The sequence below is a fragment of the Saimiri boliviensis genome, chromosome 6 (assembly GCF_048565385.1).
Source record: "Saimiri boliviensis isolate mSaiBol1 chromosome 6, mSaiBol1.pri, whole genome shotgun sequence".
Taxonomy (NCBI): domain Eukaryota; kingdom Metazoa; phylum Chordata; class Mammalia; order Primates; family Cebidae; genus Saimiri; species Saimiri boliviensis.
In genome coordinates, this window is record NC_133454.1 from 118,271,093 (window position 1) to 118,298,695 (window position 27,603).

Here is a 27,603-nt window from a genome sequence, read left to right on the forward strand (position 1 = left end):
CACCACACCAAGCTAATTTTTACTTTTATTTTTTGTCGAGGCAGAGTCTCAGTTTGTTACCCATGCTGAATTCCGTATTTCTTGAATACTTTGTTCATTTAAAAATTATTTTTGTCTGACTGCATTAGTTCAAAAGACCAATGTTTAGACTGAAATTATTTCTTCTGCTTAGGTCAGTCTATTAATAAAGCTTTCAATTGTATCTTGAAATTTCTTTTTTTTTTTTTAACTGATCACGTCAAAGATTTCAGTGCTAGTATCTTGAAATTTCTTGTTAGTTTTCCAATTCCAAAAGGTCTGATTAATTTCTTTGTAAATGTTTATCTCTTTTTTCATTTCCCGAATTCATTAGAAGTTTCTTTGTGTTGATTTGAACTTTGTCTTGGAACTGTTGAACTTCCTTGCAATCTGTGCTTTGAATTTTTTATCTGTCATATCTGAGTTTCACTTTAGTTAGGGATGATTGCTGGAGCACAAGTGTGATCCGTTGGTGGTGTCACTACATTAAGATTTTTTTATGGTACCAGAATTCTTGCACTGACTCTTTCTTATCTAGAGACCTAGAACTTCTAATTTTTGTAATTATTTTCATGTGGGCAGGAAATTTTTCTTTTTCTTTTTTTTGTTCCCAATAATGTTACTTTTTTTTTCTTTTCCCATATTTTCTCTCCTTTTAATTAGACATTGTTATTATATGTGTTTTTTCCCCTCCATTATGTAGCAGTTTTCTGGGAGCAAATAACTTCTGGGTTTTTTTGCTCATGGCAAGAACAAGGAATGCCATATCCAGACTTCTTTTCTACATTAGCTTTATATTCTATTTATTTCTAACTTTTTAACTTTTTATAGATTTAGGGAGAACAAGCCAGATTCCTTACATACTCATATTGTATAGTGGTGGAATCTGGGCTTTTAGTCTATCCATCACTCAAATAGTGAACATTGTACCCAATAGATAATTTTTTAAATCTTATATCCTGACCACCATCCCACCTTTTGTGGTCACCAATGTGTATTAGTCCACTTTGTGTGTCCATGTATACCCATTGTTTAGCTCCCACTTACAAGTGAGAACATGTGGTATTTGACTTTCTGTTTCTGAATTATTTTCATTTAGGATAATAGCTTCCAGTTTAATCCATGTTGCTGCAAAACACATTTCATTTTTTATGATTGAGTAATATTCCATTGTGTATATATACCACATTTTCTTTATTCAGTCCTCCACTGATGGACATTTAGGTTGATTCTACATCTTTACTTTGTAAATAGTACTGTATAAACATACTAATGCAGGTATCTTTTAGATATATAACTGAATGCATATCTAGACTTAAAGAGAATTCCAGGCACTCTTTAGGCAGTGTATCAGTCATGGTTTCTCAGAGAAACAGAACCAATAAGATATATATGTGTGTGTATATGTGTGTGTGTGTGTGTGTGTGTATATATACATATACAAATACACACATACATATATGTAATACATATGTAAATATAAAATAAATTACATATAAAATATATATAAATTGTGAGAAATTGGATTATATAATTGGGGACCATCATATATAAAACATTAAGGCAGGTCAGCAGCAAGTTAGAGTCAGAGAGGTGTTAAAGCTGCAGTTTTGAGGCAGAATTTCTTATTTTCCAGGAAGTCTCAGAGTTTTTGCTCTTAAGACCTTCAACTGATTAGATGAGATCCCACCCACATTATTAAAGGTAGATGTTGATGGCATCTACAACTGATTTTTGTAGATGTCAACCACATCTACAAAGTACCTTCATGACAACACCTGAATTAGTGTTTGCCTAAATAACTAGTCACTACAGTTTAGCCAAGTTTACACATAAAACTCCCCATCGCAGGCAGTTTTGGTCACATGTTGTTTTTGAGCTATTGCTTTTTGGGAGAGGTACAGGTTGTTTCACATGCAGGCAAGAGCATGAGCCTATGTTCGGTGATCACAAAAGCAGACTTTGGTAGATGCCAAATATTTCCAACAAAATCTTTCTACGCATATGATAGTGTTGCACCTGAGCAAGTTAGAGAAAGTGCCACACTCAGTTTCAAATGAAGAATCCTTTATTTGCTGGTGACCAAGAGATGGCTAATGCTTAAAATTCTCTTGGCCTCAAAGAAGGGGCTTTGTGTCTTTTTATACCTTGCTTGAAGGAGGGGACAGGGAGCCTAGCTAAAACAGATTTTACAGAAACAGAGCAAGTAAAAAAAATCAAAAGGATAAACTATTACAGGAAGGTAAACAGTTGTAAAGCTTTTGGTTATCAGCAGTCACATTCCAAGGAGGGGGCTGGTTACAGCTTAACTCAGTATCTTATTAGTAAGGACATTCCTGGGTCTGCTTGGAGTTAGCTCACCCTACCTATGTGCGCAGGGAAAGGGGGAGAAAGGGGAAGAAGTGAAGAAGCTAAATGAACTCTGTCCAGCTCAAGAAGCTAACATGGAGTCTGTACTTCTCTCAGCTAAGAAAGAGAGAGTCAGTTAGGATAGCAAAGGATAGGTTATTGCAATAGGATTGCACTCGCCTTTCCTGCCTCCTTTGAACTTAAGTATGACCATATGCTTTGCTTTGGCCTATGAAATGTATGCAGAAATAATGTGTCTCATTTTTGGGTAGAACCCTTCAGAATCAGTGCACAATTCACCTGCTTTTAGTTTTCCCCTTTGTCATGGTGTCAAGCTGTATCTGAAACACTCCCAGAATTGGGAGACATGGAATAGAGTCTCTATCTGAACTGCAAAGGCCATTAAACGTGAGAAATCATCATTGTCATTTTAAGACACTGAGATTTTGAGGTTGTTACTGCAAGATAACACAGACTATCCTGATTAATACACCTTCCATAATTACTTTCCATAGCCTCCCATTAGCTTTAGGAAATAATCTGATATCCTTGGTGTGACTTTCAAGGCTTTATATGATTTGTTCCCAAGATAAGCACTATACAGATAAATATAAAATATAAAAGGCAATACAAATAAAATGTGTTTGTTCTAAACTCTTTTTTTCTCCTGCCTTATTTAAAAAACAATGGCACAAAGCATTCATTGGTGTTACTGGTGGAGGATTTCCAAGTTCTTGGCATATTGAACAAAAAATTGGACAAAATGCACAAGGAAAGGAAGGAAAGAATGAAGCAACAAAAGCAGAGATTAATTGAAAATGAAAGTATGCTTTACAGGGTGGGAGCAGCCCCTGGTATAGGGGCTCAAGGGTCTCATTACAGAATTTTCTGGGGTTTTAATACCCTTTAGAGGTTTCCATTGGCTTTTTGGTGTATGCCCTATGAAAATGAGGAAAATGAACTTAAGTTACAAAGTCATTTACTTGGTGTATGCCCTATGTAAATCAGGAGAATATTTCCTGTCATAGCTGAAGTATCTCCCTTTGATTTAGTTTTAGGAAGTCACCATGAATCAGCCTTATGTTTCCTGCCTCCAAACCCTATTCTCCTGCCTCACTGGGATTCATCAAAGACACAACATGACCCATGGAGAACAGACAGGAGCAAGACAGGACAACTGCCCACCCAGGAGTGACACAGAGCCAGGGGAAACTCCCTCTCCTGGGGAGTTGGTGGGAAATGGTGAGTGAGTAGAAAATTCTAGGGACCTAACACTTTTTCCTAGACCTTGGCAACCCTGGGGCCAGGAGATCCCCTCATAAATCTCTTCTACCAGGGCCTTCAGTCTGACATGCAGAGCTATGTGGAGTCTTTGCAAAGCTGCTGCTCAGACATTCCTGCAGAGTCATGGGAGCCTTGGGTCCCTGGACAGCCAGGCAATAGAGGCTGTAGCTCCAGCAAAGGAGGAAATTAGCCTTTTTTACATGCCCCCAGGAAAGAGGCTGAGTTCAGGGAGCTGAGCAGCTGCAGCTTTCAAGCCTCGCTTTCACAGCACTTCACAGGGTAAGACTCACTGGTCTAGGATTCCAGCTGCCTACCACCAGTGTTCAGAGGCCAACGCCAACTCTGCACCTTCTTGAGATGAAGCTCCCAAAGGGAGGGACGGGCTGCCATGTTTGCTGTTTCCTGGCCTTTGCTGCTGGTGCCTTTGGGTTCTAAGGAGTCAGAGGTAACTGAGAGCAGCACAGTTAAAAAAAAAAAAGGCGGGGGGGATAGTCCTAATCTGTTGCAACCTGAAAGATTATCTCTCCTGTTCCCCACCTACTGATTCTTGTATGAGACTATCATCTAAACTTTATGGAATTCAGGCATTCTGAAGTAATGCTATAATTGGAATGTTTGTGTCTCCTCCAAAATTCATGTTGAAACTTAATCCTCAATGCAAGAGTATTAAGAGACAGAGTCTTTAGGAGGTAATTAAGTCGTGAGAACTCTACCCTTAGGGATGGGATTAGTTCCTGAAGGAAAAAGGACTGGAGGAAATTAGCTGGTCCCCTTTTCGCTCTTCTGTCTTTCTGCCTTGTGAGGCCACAGTGTTCATCCCCTACAAAGAACACAGCAATAGATACCACCTTGCAAGCAGGGGCTGGATTCTCACCAGACATCAAATCTGCTGGCACTTTGGTTTTAGACTTCTAGCCTCCAGACTGTGATAAATAAATTTTTAATTATTTTAAATAAATAATTAAGTTCAGACATTGTTATTTATAATTTACCCAGTCTCAGGTATTTTGTTACAGCAGGAACAAACTAAGATGAGTAATGTGCTGAGGATAATTGGACAAGCAGGTTCATGCTGTCTCTTCTTTCTTCAACTCCTATCTCTCCTCAATAAATATTCACATCCCTGGGTCAAGGTGGTCCCACCTTCCCAATTTTGTACACTCATTCCTTTTATGCTGTCACCATGATGAACCATTTAACTTGAGCAAACACAATCAAAATTGCATATAATAAAACACAAAACTTTCTTTATTGTTTAGGAGTTGTGATGGATTTTGGAAGCTCATCCTTAGAAACATTGGATCTTTTTTCCTGGAGTAGGAGCTGTTATAGGATAGGATATCATCAGTTGGTATTTCTTCTAATAACATTCCCTGCTATATCATATATACTGTATTTAGCCTAATATCCCATATATATTTGTGTCTACTATATTTAATGTACCTATAAAGTAGCAGTAACAGGAGAGGATAATCTCTGAAGACTATGGAGGAGAATCCACCTGTCGATCATAAGGGAAGGGCTTTAGAAATGGAAAGAAGTAAGTCATCATGCTCAGAAAATATTATTCACTTCTTCCTAGCTCCCAGAAAAACTGGCAAGAATCTTGCAACTGAGGAACTAGGGATGCCAGGAGAAGTAATTTGGAGCAATATTTATCAGAAGTGTCATAGAGGTCCTGGAAGTGTGGGGAGCTACATTACACAGGTCAAATGTAAGAGGACCTGGGCCTGCTTCCTACTGAGAACCTGTGAGTGCAGGAAACATGGTGATCCTGTAGACCATCACAATGCTTCCCCAGAGCCCAAACAGTGCCCACTCCTTTTCTGCTGATTACAATCTGTTCTTTCTTTTCATCCACTATTCACTCCTCCAGTTATATGTCCAGGCCTGCCCAACACTGTCTTATGTTCAGGGCTGGCATCACAGAGGCACACAGTTCCACTGGTTCCAGCCTCTGGGAATGGAAATATGTTGCAGGTTGTAACTCACTCTTTGCATAGCTTCATTTCTGTAGTCTACATGAGAATAGATGGGAAAGCCAAGTTTGCCCATTTCCTGGGACTGGAAAGAGACGACATAAGTCACAAGGCCCTGGTTCCGGTATTCAGGCAAGGTTCCTGCCATTCTCATCTCTCCAGTCTGGTCCATTAGACCCCAGCACACAGGGGTCCCCTCAGGCCCCAGGAGACAGAAGCTGGGAAAGGTCTGAATGCAGCGTTCAATGAATCTCTGGCTCCTCTCGTTACCACCAAAAGACCAGAATTTATTCACCAAGTCAGCATGGGCAACATCCATGGATGAGAGTTTAAACATCTCTTGGTTGCTATGGAGGGTCCAAGAAGAAAACAAAATCCATTAATATAAAGATTTGTATTTTTTCTGACCACTATTGTCTTGAGAGACAGAGTAGACAGAAGAAATAATGAATGTGAAGTTCTGGAATATAGATGAGCTCGTGATGAAAGAGGCACAGAGTGAAGGTCAAAGTTGTTGAAGGAAGAAAGCAGGAAGGGCAAGAAAGGTCCAAGTGGTAGTCAGAGGTCTGATTTATTCTAGATGAGAAGGGAGATGGTGGAGTCTTTTAAACAGGAGAGAAACATGTTCTGAGTTACATTTTTTAAAAATGTAATTCTGATTTCTTTTTACAACATTGATTGTAGGAAGGCCAGAGTGAACGCAGGAAAAGAAGTTGGGAGGTTACTGGAGAGGTGTGAGTGGTATAGAGTGGATTTTATCAAACTCACATGGTCTTGATTTTGACACCACTAGGCGATATATTCTTTGATTCCAGCAGGAAAGGAGCCAGTTTCTTGGCTGTTTCAAATGGTATATAGAGAATGCGTTGTGTTTGTTCGACTTTGAAGGACTTAATGGCTGCAAGATTTTGTATAGCTTCATTCAGGCTAGGCTGTGAACCTAGATGGTATTATAAAGAGAGAGGTAATGGTTTAGGTACATTCTAGAGAGAAGTTCTACAGTGGGAGAAAGAAGTGTCTGGGATTTAGTATCATAAAGTCTTGATTCTGGGCTTGGTGTTACCACTGTGTGACCCATGTCACACAGTGAAGATTTGTGCAATTTTTCCTGTTTTACCTGAGTGAAAACATGCTCAGGGATGGATTCAGTTACTATTGTGTTATTAATAGCAGTATCTGTAGTGGAACGAAGTTTTCTGAGCTGCGTAATCACTAGTTTTGATAATCCAAGTAGATAAATTTAAAAAAATCATAGCTAACATCTACTAAGCTATGTTCCTAGTATAATAACATGAGGCAATAACCCACCATTTGCTCATCTCTCCTGGTATCCATTCCCTGGGATAGTCCCCTCCTCCACTGCAACTTACCTTGGCCATATTGACTTCTTTCATCAATGGAAAGAGCAAATTTAATGCAAGGAGAAGCTTAAAAGTGCCTGCCCCATTGGGACTTTCCCTTTGTTTTTGCTCCCAGTTAAGACCAATGACATTAAAACCAATGTCGTAAAGATAGGCCTGGGCTAGCCTGCTAGATACACATATTGCCATCAGGGGGTCACCACAGTCACCAGTTGGCATGAACTGACAGCCTGTCATTCAGGCATGTGAGTGAAGCCATGTCAGAGCAACCAGCCATGGTCTATCCATTAACTACAGCTAGATGAGTAAACCCAGAAGAGATCAGCAGAATAACTGCCTTGCAAAGCTCAGCCCAAATAGTTGATTCACAGAATTATTAGGTTTGCTATGTAGCAAACAGTAACTAACACATCTAAGTATTACACTAAGCACTTCCTAGTCAAACTTTCATTTAATATTTTCAGTACCTTGTGTTTTAGGTAACATTATTTTCCTCATTTTCATATATGAGGAACATGATCTTAGAGAGGTTAGATCACTTGGCTAAGATGACATAGCAAGTAATAGGCAAATGCCATCTTAGGGAATCTCCAGAGAGCATAGTTGAAACTATGACAGTTGTTCTTGGTGACTTGGGAAGTGTTCTATGGCCAAATAAGCTTTCGTTTTTATTCCAGGAATAGAAAGCCAGAGGAGAGGCTCTTCTCTTGTATCCAATTACCCTAAAAGTTCTGGATATAGCTGAAAAATATGTCATAAGTCCTTGATACAAAGGAATTATATTAGGGTTCCCTTTATGAAGGCCATTCTTTGCAAATTTTTCCCACACTCTCCACCTTTACAGATGTAGTTACAGCACAGTAACCAAATTGACTGCAGGTTGAGAATCTAGAGCTTGGAGGAAGGTGATATAAGTCATATGAAAACTTGCTCAGGACACATAAGTGAATCAGCACATATCCCATTCCTCTTACTTACTTTGAATCTGTAAATGCTGTTTCCAGTTGATGAGTTCTGGTGATCCAAGGAATTCCTGACAGTTTGGGGGGTCTTTGGAGTAGATTTGGTAGCTATTGGTATAGTGATCAAGGTCATCTTTCATATCCTGTTATCATCAGGAAAATGGAAATGAAACACATCCTTATATTTTATGATGACATAAAATTTAATACTGTGACATTTCTAAGTCATAAAATGTTGGTACTTTTGTTGGTGCATCACAATTATTTTTTATTGATACATTATATTTGTAAAATGTATGGGGTATGTGTAATATTTTGTTATGTGCATAGAATGTTTAATGATCAAGTCATGGTTTTCATCACCTGAAGTATTTATTATTTCCATGTGTTGAGAACATTTCAAGTCCTTCTTCAATCTACTTTGAAATATACAGTACATTGCTGTTAACCATAGTCACCCTATGTCAAACATTAGAATTTATTTACTTAATCTGAATGTGTGTTTGTATGCATATAATTATTTTGGAATTATTTAAATAATAAGACAAAGATGAAGATTCAGCTATTCAATTTGTGTTGGAAAATTCCAGAACAATACTATTCTCTATGCATATATCACATTAACATTTCAAATCAAAGACATAACCATTTAGAAAGCATTCTTCTTACCACCATCATCCTCAACAGGAAGAAAAGAAAAGCAATTGACAAGGGAAAGCTTATGTTGCAAGAATAAATTTTACTACAGTTTAAATACTTGCACAATACACTAACTATGACCATGACAGTACGAAACTTGATACTGATACCAGAGAAGATTAAAAACAAATTCAAAATGCTTTCTTTAAAAAACATACATTGGTTAAACCAATTGTAGTTCCAGAGAAAAAAACAATCTACTTATTCCAAAAGAGCGCCACAAATTAGTAAATAACAGATCCAATTATTTAGAGAAAGAAGGCAGATGAAAATATTACGCCAACTATTATAGAATTTTAAACTTTTTAAAAAGTTGGAAAATGTTGAACAAATAAACACACTCACAAGTCAGCAATGATACCACTGACATATTTTGTTGTTAAGACCACATTTAAAAGATCAAATAATTTTATTTCAGTTTCGTTTTTACTACCATAAATTTCATTTCATATATTGTTTATTTTTTAATTGACAAATAAAAAAATTATGTATATTTATCAACAATATGTTGTAATGAAATATGTATGCATTTGAAATGGCTAAATCAGGATAATTAGCATATGTATTGCTTCACATATATTGAATCTGGAGGACATTGTACTAAGTGAAATAAGCCAAACACAGAAAGACAGATACCTCATGATCTCCCTTGTATGTAGAATGTAAAAAAATTGAACTCATAGAAGTAGATAGTAGAATGGTAGTTATCAGCAGGTAAGGTAGGGGGAGAGTGGAGGAATTGGGGAATGTTAAAGATACAAAATTCCAATTATAATAGTTACAATAGGAGATAAGTTTGAGAGAAGTATTGTACAACTTGGTGACTATAGTTATAACAATGCATTATATTCTTGAAAATTGCTAAGAGAGTAGATTTTAAGTGTTCTCACCACAAAAATGGTAAGTATATATTGTTTAGTGATTTTTAAATAACTTTATTAGTATTAAAATATATTTGTGTTTTCTGACGTTTTGAAATAAGCTTATGCATTTTTATCTTGAAATGTGTTAATTGTTTAGTTTCACTAATTTTTAAGTGTTTCCTCAAATGTATATGGAAGTTCTGGCATTATAATTTTTCTCTTGATAGTTGATATGGTTTGGCTGTGTCCCCACCCAAATCTCACCTTGAATTGTAGTTCCCATAATCCCCATGTGTAATGGGAGAGACCAGATGGAGATTGAATCTCCATCAATGGGGGTGATTTCACCCACCCTGTTCTTGTGATAGTAAGTATTCATGAAATCTGATGGTTTTATAATGGGCTTCCCCCTTTGCTCTGCTGTCATGCTTTTTCCCACCACTATGTGAAGAAGGGTGTGTTTGCTTCCCCTTCTGCCAGGACTGTAAGTTTCCTGAGGCCTCCCCAGTCATGCTGAACTGTGAGTCAATTAAATCTTTTGTTTATAAATTACTCTGTCTCAGATATGTCTTCATTAGTGCATGAGAACGGATTAATACAATAGTCACTCTAACTCATAGCCTTTTTTACAAATTCATCTCTGTGCCCTTGCTATTTTCTCTGTTTAGAATGTCCACTTTTCCATGTAATCCTGATGAAACATATTTTCCTACAAAATCCAGTTCAGATGAAATCTCCACCAGGAAGTGTATTGAACTTATCTGGTAGCCTCGTCTTTGACTTCAATAGTTTAATCCGGTTACACTTGGCTTATCTCTGTATCCTGTTTATCTTCTGTTCTTGCATGCTTCATACTGAATTTTAATTTATCTGTTTATCTATCTTGTCTTCCAGACTCTGAGCTTCTCGGGGATGGGGACTTGTTGACTATCACTATGATTTACTTCCGCCTGCCCTGGTTCTACCATATTGCTAATAATGTAATAGACACATGGATAATATAAATATAGAAGAATATTCACACATGGAACCTTACCTGCTCCTGAGGGCAGACAATCACTGTATTAAAATCAGGCCACTTGTCCACCAGAGCCTTTAGATTGAATGGATTTCCATGGTTCATGTGGAAGACAGTTCCATAAACCTGCAGGATCCCAAGAAATTGAGAGTATTGGTTTATTAGTAAAGGACAGCAGAATTTCTTGCTTGATTAGGACAATAATTATTTTTATAAAATCATGACATTTTATGATACAAAAGAGCCAGAGAATCTAGGTCAAACAATCTTCATTTTTTTCACTTCAAATTACAGAAGATTTTCCTTCTTATCAAATATAAATCATATATGCATATAGCAAAATATTCAAACAAATAAAATTATTTTAAGAACACCATTCTTTATTATAGGATTTACTGTTATCTCTTTCTAGACTTGCTTTTATCTGTACACAAAGAGACCTGTTCCCAAAGGCCTGTATTAAAATCAGGCCACTTGTCCACCAGAGCCTTTAGATTAAACAGATTTTTGTTCAATAATAAAATTACTGAAATTTGCTATTTTTCATCACTGAACATACTGTGTACCTATTTCTCTGTTCAAAAACATAAAAACAATTCTCAATTATTTTTAATGGCTGAATAAAAATTCATTATATGAATGCATCACAGTTCATTTATTCATTTGCTGGTTGATAGCATTTCAGCTGTTTTCAACTTTTTACTTAAATAATTATTTATAGAATGTTCTTGCACAGGAATCTTTATGTGAGTACCTAACATTTTCTTAGAATAATCAGAAGAGAAATTGTTATTTTAAAGGCTATCTACATGTTTAAAACTCTTTAGCATTGTTTCCGTATACTGGAGAGGTTAACTGAATTCTCATCAGCCAGCAGAGACTATTCCCTATTGCTCAAGAGAGTGAGCTTGGGGTCCCCTAGCCTGGGTCCAGTCTTAGATCTTCAGCACTGCCATGTTGGACAAACTAATGAGCGAGAGGGGTGAAAAAGAGATTAGAAGTTGAGAATGAGTGAGAGCAAACCCCACAGGCAGTAAGTGTCTTTATGATTTTAGGGTTGTGGTATGCAGTAGTGGGTGTCAGCATAGATCTCATGACCATTGTGAACATGAAGCCTCAATTGATACCAGCATGAAAATACACCAAAAAGGTGCTGTGCCCTTGAATAGTTTCCATCAAGGATAGACAATAGAACTATACCAGTACGTTTTCTTCCTGCTGCCCCCTACTCCACATAAAATACTGATGTTAGACTAGGGAAAGAAGGAAGAAAACTAAGTTGACTGAGTCTGAGTTTATCTGAAGTTATTCTGTTTTCAGCCATGAGTGTAGGCTTAATATAGAAATTCAGTACAGTTTGGGTAAAATATAGAGGATATCTTTTTACACATTTGTGCCTGGAGCCTGTTAAAATGTATTTACACTGCAATATTATCTATTGAAAAATATGAAAATATGTGAAACTGTTATTTTTTTCTTATTTCATCACCTAATTTATTAAAACACCTTTTTTTCCCTACTGAACTCAAAACCTAAGTGTGAACAATTTATCCAATAGTATGCTGTTACAAATGAAAACAGATTCTCATTGCACTTATGCAAGTAAGTGTATTGCCGTAAGTTAAGAATGCTTACGGTTTATGAATTCTGGAGAAACCAGGTAGAGAGAAACAAACGTGCTCCAAATTTTGTTCATAGGAGTATACTAACTTGTTAAAAGCTGTCAATAGCTCAAAAGAAAAGTTTTAAGACTCCAAAAAACAAAGGATCAGCAAATATTTTAAGTAAAAAGTTAAAAAGATTGGGTCATTCCATGTTGTTAATTCCTGTTCTGCTTGATACGCATTAACATTTTAGCTCTCTGAGTCCTGAAAGTTTTTTCTCTATTCTAATGTCACAATTTCCAAGTTATCAGAAGCCTGCATTTAAGAAAACCTGTTGGAGTAGTTTAATAGCTAATTATAAAACCACCTTCTAAAAATGACCAAACCAAGGCAACAGTTTTCCATGGATGAACAATGTTTTAAGCCAGCCATAGTCGAAAGACACAATTGACAAGGAAATTTATTACTTCTATGGCATACAATATGATTATTACTGATAAGTACACTAAATTATATTAAATTATAGGAGTTTCCCATAATTTTGGAACACACACACCAATACATATTTATAGAAATAAAACCCAAAGAAAACAACACACCGTTTCATATTTGGCAATGCCTTCTGTATAATGTTTTTACCAAATAAGCCAAATTGTGTCATTTTTGAACTTAGGGGAATATCTTAAAGAATTAACTAGGTTAGAAAAAGATTTAATTTATAATTCAATTTTGGAAAGTTTGTCAGATGTAAAAGGTTTAAAACACTTGATATTACAAAATAGGATTACAGGTAATTGTAGTCATTTATTTAACCGAAGTGAAAGTCAAAGACTTCAAAAAAAGTGAAAACCTTCATTCTTGGAGAGAAGAAACCTAATTTTCTAAACAGCATGAAGCCATTTATATTTGCTTTTTTAAAATTTATAAATAATCTATAAAATTTAATCGATTATAAAATATAACTTCCTTAAGCCTCTTATAACCTTTATTAAGGAGTTGGTTAATGCTTGAAGAAAACTTTGTAAATCTGACACAGGGGTCCATATACTGGTTTTGCATCATTGTGCCTTTGACATTAATGATTAATTTATAGAGAAACTAAACTCATTTTATCTTACAAAATCAGCCCTTACACTCTTACATGCTCAACTCTTTGGAGATAGTCCCTGGGCCTTGAGGAGTTGAATACCTTCAATTTCTTGCCCTACGTCTCAGGAATGTAGTTTATTTTGATTGGCATCTTCTACAGGGCCTGAAAAATTGCTGTCAGTGTTTGAAATTTAGCAGGACTTAGGTGTTCTTTTTAGACCCGGGAGTTAAAGCCCTGTGATTCAATGTTACAAGAACTTTAAAAGCATATACAGGAAGATACAGGGAGGTAATTATCTTAAAAATTTTTATCTCAGTTTTTTTCCATAAGCTAACAAAAACTTAATAATATAACAACTTGATTGCATACACTTTTTTTGTTAACATATATATAATTGCACATTAGGTTCTGGGGTACATGTGAAGAACATGCAGGATTGTTGCAACATGGCAATGTGGTTTGCTGCCTCCATCCCCATCAACTGTATCTGGCATTTCTCCCCATGTTATCCCTCCCAACTCACTATCTTCCACTGTCCCTCCCCTAGTCTCCCCCAACAGACCTCAGTGTGTGATGCTCCCCTCCCTGTGTCCATGGGTTCTCATTGTTTAACACCCATCTATGAGTGAGAACATGTGGTGTTTGATTTTCTTTTCTTGTGTCAGTTTGCTGAGAATGATGGTTTCCAGGTCCATCCATGTCCCTACAAAGGACACGAACTCATCATTTATTATACTGCATAGTATTCCTTGGTGTATATATGCCACATTTTCCCTGTCCAATCTATCATTGATGGGCATTTGGGTTGCTTCCAAGTCTTTGCTATTGTAAACAGTGCTGCAATGAACATACATGTGCATGTGGTTTTATAATAGAATAATTTGTAATCCTTTGGATATATACCAAGTAATGGGATTGCTGGGTCAAATAGAATTTCTATTTCCAGGTCCTTGAGGAAGCGCCACACTGTCTTCCACAATGGTTGAACTAATTTACACTCCCACCAACAGTGTAAAAATGTTCCTATTTCTCCACATCCTCTCCAGCATCTGTTGTCTGCAGATTTTTTAATGATCATCATTCTAACTGGTGTGAGATGGTATCTCAATGTAGTTTTGATTTGCATTTCTCTGATGACCAATGATGATGAGCATTTTTTCATATGTTTGTTGGCCTCATATATGTCTTCTTTTGAAAAGTTTCTGTTCATATCCTTTGTCCATTTTTGAATGGGTTTATTTGTTTGTTTTCTTGTAAATATGTTTCTGTTCTTTGTAAATTCTGGATATAAGTCTTTTGTCAGATGGGTAGATTGCAAAAATTTTTTCCCATTCTGTTGGTTGCCAGTTCACTCTAATGTGGAGTTTAATTAGATTCCATTTGTCTATTTTGGCTTTTGCTGCCAATGGTTTTGGTGTTTTAGTCATGAAGTCCTTGCTTATGCCTATGTCTGGAATGGTTTTACTTAAGTTTTCTTCTAGGGTTTCTATGGTGTTAGCTCTTATGTTTAGATCTTTATTCCATTTGGAGTTATTCTTAGTGTAAGGTGTCAGAAAGGGTTCTGATTTCTGCTTTCTGCATATGGTTAGCCAGTTTTGCCAACACCATTTATTAAACAGGGAATCCTTTCCCCATTGCTTGTTTTTGTCAGGTTTGCCAAAGATCAGATGTTTGTAGATGTGTGACATTGCCTCTGAAACCTCTGTTCTGTTCTATTGGTCTATATCTCTGTTTTGGTGCCAGTACCATGCTGTTTTGATTACTGTGGCCTTGTAGTATAGTTTGAAGTCAGGCAGCATGAAGCCTCCAGCTTTGTTCTTTTTGCTTAGAATTGACTTAGCTATGCGGGCTCTCTTTTGGTTCCATATGAAGTTTAAGGTGGTTTTTTCCATTTCTGTGAAGAGGGTCATAGGTAACTTGATGAGGATAGCATTGAATCTATAAATTACTTTGGGCAGTACGGCCATTTTCACAATATTGATTCTTCCTAACCATGAGCATGGAAAGTTTTTCCATCTGTTTGTGTCCTCTCTTATTTCCTTGAGCAGTGGTTTGTAGTTCTCCTTGAAGAGGCCCTTTACATCCTTTGTTGGTTGTATTCCTAGGTATTTTATTCTCTTTGTAGCAATTGTGAATGGCAGTTCATTCTTGACTTGGCTCTCTTTATGTCTGTTATTGGTGTGTAGGAATGCTTGTGATTTTTGCACGTTGATTTTGTATCCTGAGAATTTGCTGACGTTGTTTATTAGTTTTGGGAAATTTTGGGCAGAGCACCCCCAGTGCTTCACTGTGGCAGCCTCTTGAGTGAGAAGTCAGGAACCACCTGGTGCAAGGAATAAGCCTGTAGTCTCAGCAATGCCAAAAGAAGCCAGCCAGCAACCTGGGGTAAAGGATCCTCACATACTGCGATGACCATGGAAATCTGTGCACAGACCAAGAAATGCTTGGGAGCTGGCAAAGTATTTTCTTGGTTGTTGGGACAGACCAAGATAAGAGAAGCCATTGCGGGGGGTGACAGCGATTCCTTGGTTGGGACATACCAAGGTAAAAGAAGCCATGGGGAGGTAGTGAAGTATTCCTTGGTCAGGGTATCCAGGGGAGTTAAAAAAAAAGTGAGACATTTCCAGTAAGAGAAACTGAGCTTCACCTCAAAAGGTGAGACATTTCTAATAAGGGAAATTGGGCCTTGCCTCCAAAATGGGAAATATCCCAAGTAAGGTAAGAGGAAAAAAGGATAAACATAGCAGCAATAATATTCCCCCTAATAATCCCCTAGGTTTAATTTTAAAATAGAAGAAGAATAACGAAAGGACCAAAAACAGGAAAAAGCAGCTGCCACCCCAGACCCTTCGCCTATCCTGTTGTCCACCTCCTTATAACCCTGCCTCTTGGGAATTCTCCCAAGAGCCCACTCACTACCAGCTTGAGTACCCTTCCCTAAAAAGACTTCAATGCAAGATAGAGCAATGTAAAAAGGATGTTCATAACTTCCTTTTCCCCACTTCTGAGGGGAAGAAAGAGTTATGATCCTAAGAATGTGAACATTCACCTGGTCAAAATGTTCCTAAAGCAAATCAAAAATTTCCCACCCAGGACCCATAATGGAAGAATAACAATGCAGCCCACTTAAAAAAAATGCAGGACCTTAGGAAATTAAAGGGGATTTTAAAAAATCAGTACCCTAGACCCAGAATCTTACCCAAATATTTGATATACTGCAAGGGAAAGATGAAGGGATTTTTTTTTAACAGATTAAACCAACAAATGAGAAAATATATTGGTCTAGGTCTCAAGGATTGTCTTGGGCAGGGACTGTTAGAACTTCATTTTGTCACTAACAGTTGGCCAGAAATTAATAAGAAATTACAAAAGACAGAGAACTAGAAAGGTAAACCTATAGAAGAGCTTCTTAGAAAAAAAAATCTTAAAGGAGAGAGAAAGACTGACAGAGGGAACAGAGAAAGAGAGAGAGAAAGAGAGAGACCAAGAGTAAGAAAGAGAGAGAAAGGGAGAGATAGTAGTAAAGAGAAAGCAGTGTGTCCTATTTCTTTAAAAGCCAGAGTAAATTTGAAACCTATAATTGATAATTGAAGGTCTTCTCAGTGATGGGCTTCTTAAACCCTGTTGTTCCCAATCCTCATACTATTACAGTCACCAGTAATTTGCAGTAATAGGTTTACAAGATACCTTCTGGGCCTGTTGGTAGAGGACAGCTGAGACCTATCCGGCTATTGTCATGGAAGCAGGAAAACTTGCTTGCCTGTTGATAGCAAGTAAAACTCCAAAAAAAGAGGAGTTGTACAATAAAATAAACTATAGATTTTGACCAAATCTGGGGAGATCAGGGATTATCTGGAGGGAGTGCTCACAGACCTCAGCAAATTATCCTATTAGTTTGAGCCATAAAATTAGCATATGATGGTAGCAGGCACTAATAGCAGATTTGTTAAAGGTCAGGGGCATCTCCACTCAGAATGCCTCCATGATTGCCAAAATCTGAGCCCAGAAAATCAGAGACAGGTCTCAGTTAATTTAGAAAGTTTATTTTGTCAAGGTTGAGGATGTGCCCCTGACACAGCCTCATTAAGTCCTGATGACATGTGCCCAAGGTGGTGAGGGCACAGCTTGATTTTATATATTTTAGGGAGATATGAGACCTCAATAAATATACATAAGAAGTACATTGGTTCAGCTTGGAAAGGTGAAACATCTTGAAGCAAGGGCAGGAAGACCTGAAGCAGGGAGGAAGCTTTGAGGTCACAGATAAGTGAGACACAAACAGTTCATTTTTTTGAGTTACTAGTTGGCCTTTCTAAAAGAGACAATCAGATACGCATCTATCTTGGTAACTTTGAACAGAATGGGAGGCAAGTTTGCCCTAAGCAATTTCCAACTTGAATTTTCTTTAGTGATTTGGGGGGCCCAAGATATTTTCCTTTCACACTAGTGAACAGAACATAGTGAGGCAGCTATTATCAATTTAATCAGTTGTAGTGGACATCTTTATGCATTTTATATCTAACACTCAGAAGAATGGATGGACAATTTTCTTAACTAGGCCTTAAGAAATTGTTGAGTAATAGTGAATTCTAGGTTATAAACCTCCATTAAAAGCACTTAGCATAAAAAATTTTAGAGTTCCATTAGGGGAAAATGTGTATCTTTTAATATGCATCCAAAGAGGAGGAATGCTATTTCCTCATGAAGGGAAGGAGTCATGTGGTTCTCCTTATCTCACCACATAAGTGCTCCAAGAAGGAACCATCAGGAAACACCAAGAGTTTTCTCAAAATGTTTAGGATCTGCTTAACACAAGGAATAAGGAGAAATTTAAAGAACAAAATTCTACATCACAGAGTATTGAAGAAATGTTTAGCCTGGAGAATTTTTCAAAGTAGCCACTAATCATAAAAATCTTTCAACCAAGTGGGCATACATTGTCTAACTAGTGTGTCTTCCAAGAAAAATTTTCTGTCTCTCTGGGAGGTCGTTTGGATAAGAATTGTAATATGAAAGGACTTAAATATTAGGTAATTTTGATTAATGTAAGTAGGAGTTACCAAGGTGGGTGACCTTAGATTTAGATTAGCTTATTTTAAGCCATATTGTGTTGTTAATAAATAAAGAATAAACCTTGTTGTTTCATTAATTCATCTCTAAATAATGAAAATAAAACTATATAATCACAAATAAAAGAATGGTAATATTTTCTCCTTTATACTGAAAGAAGGGAATAACAAATCATTTAGGGAATGAGGAATTTGAATGTATTTATCTGAAATTTATGCACTATATAGGAATGTCTTATAAAACAATAAAAATGTAAAAATAATTGTCCACTGAAGAGATATACACACACATACATGCACAATTGTACCTGGGTTCCACTGGAGTGAGCCATATGCCCTTCATTGCTAAATATATATACAGACGAGAATCTGACTCTATCATTGGAGCTGCCTTGCATAGTTCTGAATGTAGGGATTTATATATATATATATATATATATATATATATATATAAAAACATATATAAACATATATATATATATGTTTTATTTAAATTATGAGAATTCTAATTATTAATACCAGGTTAAGAGAGATACTGATACTGGAAGCTAACCCTAAAGTAACTCAACATGCCTTAAATTCAAAGCAATTGGGAAACTTAAGTTAAAATAGAAATTGATCTGTTATTAGTTTCAAAGAAGACTCATGATGATTAACCTCTCACTGGCAAGTGTCCTTTTGTAATGAACAAGTTAAACATTAACCTGCAGCCTCAGCCAAATTTGTAGGAGAACTCTAGGCAAATTTCAAGTGTTATTATAAAATGCTTTTTTGTAAAGGAGCAAGGAAGTAATTTTTGAATCAGCACAGAGCAAAAGGCAGTGTTTAGACTCAGGCATACCTATGTTCATGTCATAGCATTGCAAATCAGTACTTATGGTATATTGAGCAAATCAGTTAACTGAATCTTCATTTTCTCATCAGCAACATGGACATGATAATAACATCTTGCAGAGAGGTAAGGCAAACTAAATGAGAGAAAACATGAAATAGTGCCTGATTCAAAATAGGTGCACCATAAATGCTAGTCCCTTTCCTCCCTCTTTCACAGAAAGTTTGTCTTCTTTATTCCTCTCATAATTTTCCATTATCACCTTTAAAGATGCTGGGAGGTTCTTCCTCAAGTATTTCTCCAGCGTCTGCAGCATCTGGGCACCTTGTAATGGTAACATCATGGAGGATACCTTAGCCTAGAAAGACAACCAAGGAACATCCAGGAGTGAGACGTGCTAGAGGAGATTCAGAAACAGGAATAGCAAGTTTTTAAATTAATGACCAGGTTTTTCTTTAGTGCCTTTCAACCACAGTCATCAGCAAATCCAAGAAAAGATGAGACTGGTGAAAAACAAAGGGATCTTTCTTTGAGTTTTTCCAGTCTTTTTTCTTATCATTTGATGAATTCCAGCCATTAGTTTCATTTTAGATTAAAAAGCACATTTTTAAATACACATAATATCTATTGAATTTTAGTCGCTATCAGCAATTCCCCTGACTCCTCCAAGAATGAGCTGTGTAACCTTGGGAAATATGCTTTGTCTATACCTTGGTTTCCTCAAAGGTGGATGGGATAATAGCACTATATCACTCAGAATTTTTGTGAGAATTAAAGGAATGAGTAAATGCAATGTGCTTAGTACACTGTCAGTCTTATAGTAGGCACTGAACATTTGTTATTTATTTGATTATTACCACCACTCCTATTTTCCTCCTCTTTCTTTTTTTCTTTCTCCCCACTTGAGCCAAAGTCCTACATATTACATGATGTTTTAATATAGAAATTTTAACAAAGGACATTCTGGACATTCTGACATGGTCTAAATACAAACAACCTCTCAAAAAATTATACTGGGTCATATTCAAAGCTGTACTCTCACCAAGCCTCACACTTTGAGGCTAATTCCATCTCTAAGCCTTAAACCAGGATCTGTAGTACATTTGTAGAAATTACTAGGTAATATAAAAATGGCATTTTTACATATTTTACTCACTTCATCAAATTGGGATTACCTAAACATTCCATAACATCACAACTACCTAAAAAATGAAGACAGATGCTATGTCACTGTGTTCTGTTTTGGAACTGTGATAGTTGGAAGAGCACAAAGTAACTTCTTTTTTTTAATTTTTATTATTTATTTATTTATTTTTATTATTTTTTTATTGCATTTTAGGTTTTGGGTACATGTGAAGAACATGCAAGATTGTTGCATAGGTACACACATGGCAGTGTGGTTTGCTGCCTTCCGTCCCCTCACCTGTATCTGTCATTTCTCCCCATGCTATCTCTTCCCACCTCCGCACCCCCCCATCCCTCCCCCATTTCCCCCCAATGGACCCCAGTGTGTAGTGCTCCCCTCCCTGTGTCCATGTGTTCTCATTGTTCAATGCCTGCCTATGAGTGAGAATATGCGGTGTTTGATTTTCGAGCACAAAGTTACTTCTAAGTGAAGGTATGAAGGAAAGGCTCTGAGAGGGTGTGGCATTAACACTGGTCCTGCATGAGATTCCATAACTAGGTAAACTAGTGATTTTAGAACATCAGGGAAAAAACTGTGCTGCCATATTTTTTAAAAATCATCTTCTTGGTTTTGGGAGAAGCAGTTCCTAAAGGAGTGTTTTGTCAAAATATATTGTTAGGTGAACAGAGGGTTCCCTGGACAAGTAAGTTTGGGAAATAGTGTGTTAGACAAAGTTGAGTTACTGTTGGCCTTTCAGAACATTTGGTATGGTAATGTGTACTTTCAATCTCCAAGAAGCACCTCTATGTTATACACCATTTCCCTAATCTATTTTAATATGGATTGTTTTTGTTTTTGAGATGGAGTCTCACTCTTGTTGCTAAGGCTGGAGTATAGTGGAGCAATCTCAGCTCACTGGAACCTCTGCTTCCCAGGTTAAAGCGATTCTCCTGACTCAGCCTCCAAAGTGACAGGGATAACAGATGCCTGCCACTGCACCCAGCTAATTTTTGTATTTTTAGTAGAGATGGAGTTTCACCATGTTGGCCAGGTTGGCTTTGAACTCCTGACCTCAGGTGATCTGCCCACTTTGGCCTCCCAAAGTGCTATAATTATAGGCATGAGCCACCATACCCAGCTGAATTTTTTTTAAGTAGGTATCTTGTGGGACTTGTGTTCAGAAAGATACACCTAAGGAAATGCTGCCCTAGAGTGTTTTTGCTAGTTTGTACTCATTGCAAATGTTTCTTATTGTTGGGTGCCCCTCTAACCAGTGGAAGTAAAATGGGAAGAGACAGATCAAGACTCCCTTGGATCATGGTGTTGAGAGGGGGATGGCTGTGGGCATATATATGTTGGTTATTTAGGCATTTGTGAGGTCCCTGGTTATTCCAGCCCCTTTCCTTAGAAACTCAGTTGGCCTTAGAATCTAAGATTCCTTAGAATCTTTCCTTAGATTCTCAGTTTCCTTAGAATCTCAGCAAACTGACACAAGAGCAGAAAATCAAACACTGCATATTCTCACTCATAGGTGGGTGTTGAACAATGAGAACACATGGACATAGGGAGGGAAGCACTACACACTGGGGTCCGTTGGGGGGAAATGGGGGAGGGACAGGGGGGTGGGGAGGTGGGAAGAGATAGCATGGGGAGAAATGACAGATACAGGCGAGGGGACGGAAGGCAGAAAACCACACTGCCATGTGTGTGCCTATACAACAAACTTGCATGTTCTTCACATGTACCCCAAAACCTAAAATGCAATAAAAAATATATATATATTAAAAAAAATCTCAGTTCCATCTATAAGGCAGAGGAAACCAACTCATATTTCCAGAACAATTTTCCAAACCTTCTCTGGCTGTGCTTTAAATGTGCCAAAAAGGCAATGGGTGTTTATGACACTAAAGTCACATATAAGCTAGTATGATACATACATCATAGCAAGCTTATAGTTGCTTCAGTGACAAAGCAAAGGAAGTTTAATATTTTAAAGTTTTTTTCACTACTGAAGACAGTCTAAGGTTCATAGTTTGTACTAAATTCTAAGCAGATTCTATATCCAAAAAATTTAAACCTCACTAGGCCTCCAAATTTGAGAGGGTTAGCTAAGAATGTTTGATTTTACTTCAAAGTCTAAAACAAGATTACTAATCATATGTAAGGAAGCATCTTGTTTGTTTTTGCAAAATATACAACTTTATATATGGAACACTGTTTCGAATGTGTGTTTGAAAAAAGGCTCGCCTGTGGGTTTTAAGTTGTGGTGTAACGATGAACACGTAGACACATGAAAGGCAGTTGGATCTTTGTTCTGATTCTTCAGTCTTCCTCTCACAAATTCAGAGAAATGTCTTTTAATTGTTTCATTTACATATCCCAGATCCTTGAAACTCATGAAGAATAACTTGCCAGAGTTTGCATCAGCCCTCAGCAAGTCATGAACCATAGAGTTGGTCATGGGGTCATTCGTTCTTTTAACTAATGGCTACTTCTTTAGTGCTGGCTTCTTTCTTTCTAGGAGAAAGAGTAGTATACTCAAGCTTTTAAGTTAAATGCATAAAAATGAGTTTTACTTCTCTTCTGACTTGATTTTTAATTTTATGAAATGGAAAAACATGTTTTTCTATTTTTCTAATCATTTCGAACTGGGAATTTGAGGTGTTTGTAATGTCACATTACAATTCTGAAAGATTGACAGTAAAGAAGATAAGAAATATATGTATGTAGTATGCTATTAGTTTTGTCCCACCAAGCCTATCTTGGAATGGAAAACATTTTAAAAACATCTATTCTAGTTGCACAAACACTATAGCTTCATTATAAAGTAAACAACCTTAAAGTAAGCAATGTTGGTCATTAATTTCAATATTCTAGAATTGCCAAATGTAAATATATTTTATTCAGAGACTACGTATAAATACACTGAAATGATGGTGATCGATATTGTAAAAAATTTATTCTGATAAATGCGAAACTGGATCTAATGTCAAAATAGCTATTTTCTCAATAAAATCACAAATTGCCTGACTGCTTATTAAAAAAAAAATCCCAAGTCAAAAGTTCAAAGCACTCACTTGAGCTTGCAGGTCACCAATTTAGTCCTCTTCCAAGGGCATTTTAGTTCTTTTCCTTCCTGCTCTAAAGCTTTTTAATAAACGCTCACTGTTTCTCTAAAACTTGCTTTGGTCCCTCTTTCCACATTTTGCCCCTCAGTTGAATTCTTCCTTCTGAGGTAAGAATTGAGGTTGCTGCAGACCCATAAGAATTTGCTACCGGTAACATTACTTCTAGCCAAGATAGTATAACAGAACTTGAATTTACCTTTCCACCTAAAACAATAACAACTTTCATATGTTGAAAATCAGGACATGTGGAAAGAACTATGATCTTGAGGAAAGGAAAATGAAAAAGGTGAGTCCTAGAATTGCATCAGCTTCTTACCTGAAGAGAGTTTTCAGGTTGAGGTTCAGAGGGATGGAATCTAAGCAGAGCACAAGGACTCTCATTGACTGACTGAGCAAATGGATGTTTTGGATTTTGAAGAGGCCAAGATGGAGCTTTAGTGAGAGGCAGATGAGAGAGAGAAAAAAAAAAAAAGAGGGGGGGGGACTTTCAAGATGGCCGCCTAAGAACAGCTCAGGACTTCAGCTCCCAGTGAAAGTGCAGAGGGTGAGTGGACGCCGCATTTCCAGACGAACTCTTATTGCCCACAGACCAGGAGATACCCAGGCAGAGGGGTCGCCAGCGTCGCAGTCCCAGCCGGTGCGGCTGTTTTGGCCCCCGCGGGGCTGATTCCGCCCGCGCGGCTGCTGTGACCACTCCCTGTTGCTGCGGTTCTCCGTACAAAAGCCACTGGTCTGGGAGCCCTCTTAGCTGGCGAGCAGAGCCCTGAGACGGCAGAATAGCCCATTCATCTGAAATAGCGAGCCAGGCCAGGAGATTCCTAGGCAAAAAATCCGCCAGGAGCCGGCGCCGCGGTTCGAGCCGACTCCGTGAGTCGCAGCACGGGAGATCCCGGCGCCTTTTCAACAAGCGACCGGAACGCGGGGTCGTTCAACTTAAAAGAAAAGACTCTGAGTCAGGGAGCCAGGTGATCAGGCTCGGTTGGTCCCAGCCTTCCACCCCCAACAACAACGAAAACAAAAACAGTAATTGGAAACCCTCTGGGTTGAGCCCTTCAAACCAAGCACAGCTGAACCCAGACGGTCCGGCTCCGTGGGGGAGGGGCTTCCGCCATTACTGAGACTCTCCACCGCTACGGAGGCAGGCTGCCGTTGCCGAGGCAACCCGCCGTTGCCGAGGCAACCTGCCACAACAGAGAGAGTCCGCCATAACAGAGGCGGGGCCACCATTGCCCAGACAGTTCTAACTACGCCCATATAAAAAGGACTACAGGGAAGAGCTCAGGGCAGCTGGGCGGAGCCCACAGCAGCTCAGCAAAGCCCCTGCGGGCAGGCAGAGGCTAGGCGTGCTGCTAGCTGGGCGGGTCTGACCTGAAAAAAAAAAAGAAATCAAAAAAGGCAGTAGTGCAACGGAAACTCATAAAGCTCCAACTCCCTGGGACAGAGACAGACAACAGGTGGATAAACCCACAAAAATGGGTAGAAACCAGCGTAAAAAGGATGAAAACTCCCGAAACCAGAACACCTCTCCTCCTAAAAGTGATCACAACTCCTCACCAGCAAGGGAACCAGACCGGATGGAGAAGGAGGGTGATGAAATGACAGAATCAGACTTCAGAAGATGGGTAGTAAGAAACTACAATGAGCTAAAAGAACATGTTCTAACCCATCGCAAAGAAAATAGGAACCTTGAAAAAAGATTGGACGAACTGCTGACGAGAATGGACAGCATAGAGAGGAGAATAAGTGAATTGATGGAGCTGAAAAACGCAACACGAGAACTTCGTGAAGCATGCACAAGCTTCAACAGCCGAATTGACCAAGCAGAAGAAAGGATATCAGAGGTCGAAGACCAACTCAATGAAATAAAAAGAGAAGGCAAGAACAGAGAAAAAAACGCAAAAAGGAATGAACAAAATCTTCAAGAAATGTGGGACTATGTGAAAAGACCTAATCTACGTCTGATAGGTGTACCTGAATGTGATGAAGAGAATGAATCCAAGCTGGAAAATACTCTTCAGGATATTATCCAGGAAAACTTCCCCAACCTAGCAAGGCAGACCAATATTCAAATCCAGGAAATACAGAGAACACCACAGAGATATTCCTCAAGAAGAGCAACCCCAAGGCACATAATCGTCAGATTCACCAGGGTTGAAATGAAAGAGAAAATGCTAAGGGCAGCCAGAGAGAAAGGTCGGGTTACCCACAAAGGGAAGCCCATTAGACTCACAGCAGATCTCTCAGCAGAAACCCTACAAGCCAGAAGAGACTGGGGGCCAATATTCAACATCCTTAAAGAAAAGAACTTTCAACCCAGAATCTCCTATCCAGCCAAACTCAGCTTCATAAGTGAAGGAAAAATAAAATCCTTTGTGAACAAGCAAGCACTCAGAGATTTCATCACCACCAAACCTGCTCTACAAGAACTCCTGAAAGAGGCTCTACACATATAAAGGAACAACCAGTACCAGCCACTCCAAAAACACACCAAATGGTAAAAAAGCAGCAACACAATCAAGAATCTGCATCAACTAACCAACAAAACAGCCAGGTAGCATCAAAATGACAGCATCAAATTCACACATAACAATACTATCCCTAAATGTCAATGGACTAAATGCCCCAATCAAAAGACACAGACTGGCAAATTGGATAAAAAGCCAAAACCCATCAGTGTGCTGTACCCAGGAAACCCATCTCACATGCAAGGATACACAAAGGCTCAAAATAAAGGGATGGAGGAAGATCTACCAAGCAAATGGAGAGCAAAAAAAGGCAGGAGTTGCAATTCTCATCTCTGATAAAATAGACTTTAAAGCAACAAAGATCAAAAGAGACAAAGAAGGACATTACATAAAGGTAAAAGGATCACTGCAACAAGAAGAGCTAACGATCCTAAATATATATGCACCCAATACAGGAGCACCCAGATACATAAGGCAAGTTCTTAATGACTTACAAAGAGACTTAGACTCCCACACAATAATAGTGGGAGACTTTAACACCCCATTGTCAATATTAGACAGATCAACCAGACAGAAAATCAACAAGGATATCCAGGACCTGAACACAGACCTGGAACGAGCAAACCTAATAGACATTTACAGAACTCTCCACCCCAAATCCACAGAATATACATTCTTCTCAGCACCACATCACACCTACTCTAAAATTGACCACATAATTGGCAATAAATCACTCCTCAGCAAATGCAAAAGAACAGAAATCATAACAAACAGTCTCTCAGACCACAGTGCAATCGAGTTAGAACTCAGAATGCAGAAACTAACTCAGAACCGCACAGCTTCATGGAAACTGAACAACTTGCTCTTGAATGTTGACTGGATAAACAATGAAATGAAGGCAGAAATAAAGATGTTCTTCGAAACCAATGAGAACGAAGACACAACATACCAGAATCTCTGGGACACATTTAAAGCAGTCTCTAGAGGAAAATATATAGCAATGAGTGCCCACATGAGAAGAAAGGAGAGATCTAAAATTGACACCCTATCATCAAAATTGAAAGAGCTAGAGGAGCAAGATCAAAAAAACTCAAAACCTAGCAGAATACAGGAAATAACTAAGATCAGAGCAGAACTGAAGGAAATAGAGACACAAAAAACTCTTCAAAAAATCAATAAATCCAGGAGCTGGTTTTTTGAAAAGATCAACAAAATAGACAGACCACTAGCCAGATTAATAAAAAAGAAAAGAGAGAATAACCAAATTGATGCAATAAAAAACGATAAAGGGGATATCACCACAGATTCCACAGAAATCCAAACCATCATCAGAGATTATTACAAACAACTCTATGCACATAAACTAGTAAACCTGGAAGAAATGGATAAATTCCTGGACACCTGCAACCTCCCAAGCCTAAACCTGGAAGAAGCCGAAACCCTGAATAGACCAATAACATGGTCTGAAGTCGAGGCAGCAATAAAGAGCCTACCACCCAAAAAAAGCCCAGGTCCAGATGGGTTCACAGCTGAATTCTACCAGACATACAAGGAGGAGCTGATACCATTCCTTCTGAAACTATTCCAGACAATCCAAAAAGAGGGAATCCTTCCCAAATCATTTTACGAGACAAACATCATCCTGATACCAAAACCCGGCAGAGACTCAACAAGAAAAGAAAATTTCAGGCCAATATCCATGATGAACATAGATGCAAAAATCTTCAATAAAATACTGGCAAACCGATTGCAACAG

The 27,603-nt window shown here is 38.0% G+C and overlaps 2 protein-coding genes across 3 annotated transcripts in view; one reads left to right on the top strand and one right to left on the bottom strand.

Moving 5' to 3' along the window:
* The window catches only part of ZFP91 (ZFP91 zinc finger protein, atypical E3 ubiquitin ligase), a 90,846-nt gene extending 87,405 nt beyond the window's left edge, over positions 1-3,441 (top strand). The window contains exon 12 of the mRNA XM_074401497.1: positions 3,420-3,441. Within this exon, the coding sequence (XP_074257598.1) occupies positions 3,420-3,425 (6 nt within the window). The 3' untranslated portion in view covers positions 3,426-3,441. The remainder of the gene's footprint in view (positions 1-3,419) is intronic.
* Positions 3,442-4,871: 1,430 nt separating this feature from the next.
* The window catches only part of GLYAT (glycine-N-acyltransferase), a 28,389-nt gene continuing 5,657 nt past the window's right edge, over positions 4,872-27,603 (bottom strand). For both annotated transcript variants that reach the window (XM_003920158.4, XM_010334933.3), the window contains exons 2-6: positions 19,391-19,486; positions 10,552-10,659; positions 7,970-8,096; positions 6,399-6,570; positions 4,872-5,977 (exon numbers count right to left, since the gene is read on the bottom strand). In XM_003920158.4, the coding sequence (XP_003920207.3) occupies positions 5,575-5,977; positions 6,399-6,570; positions 7,970-8,096; positions 10,552-10,659; positions 19,391-19,471 (891 nt within the window). In that variant the 5' untranslated portion in view covers positions 19,472-19,486 and the 3' untranslated portion in view covers positions 4,872-5,574. The remainder of the gene's footprint in view (positions 5,978-6,398; positions 6,571-7,969; positions 8,097-10,551; positions 10,660-19,390; positions 19,487-27,603) is intronic.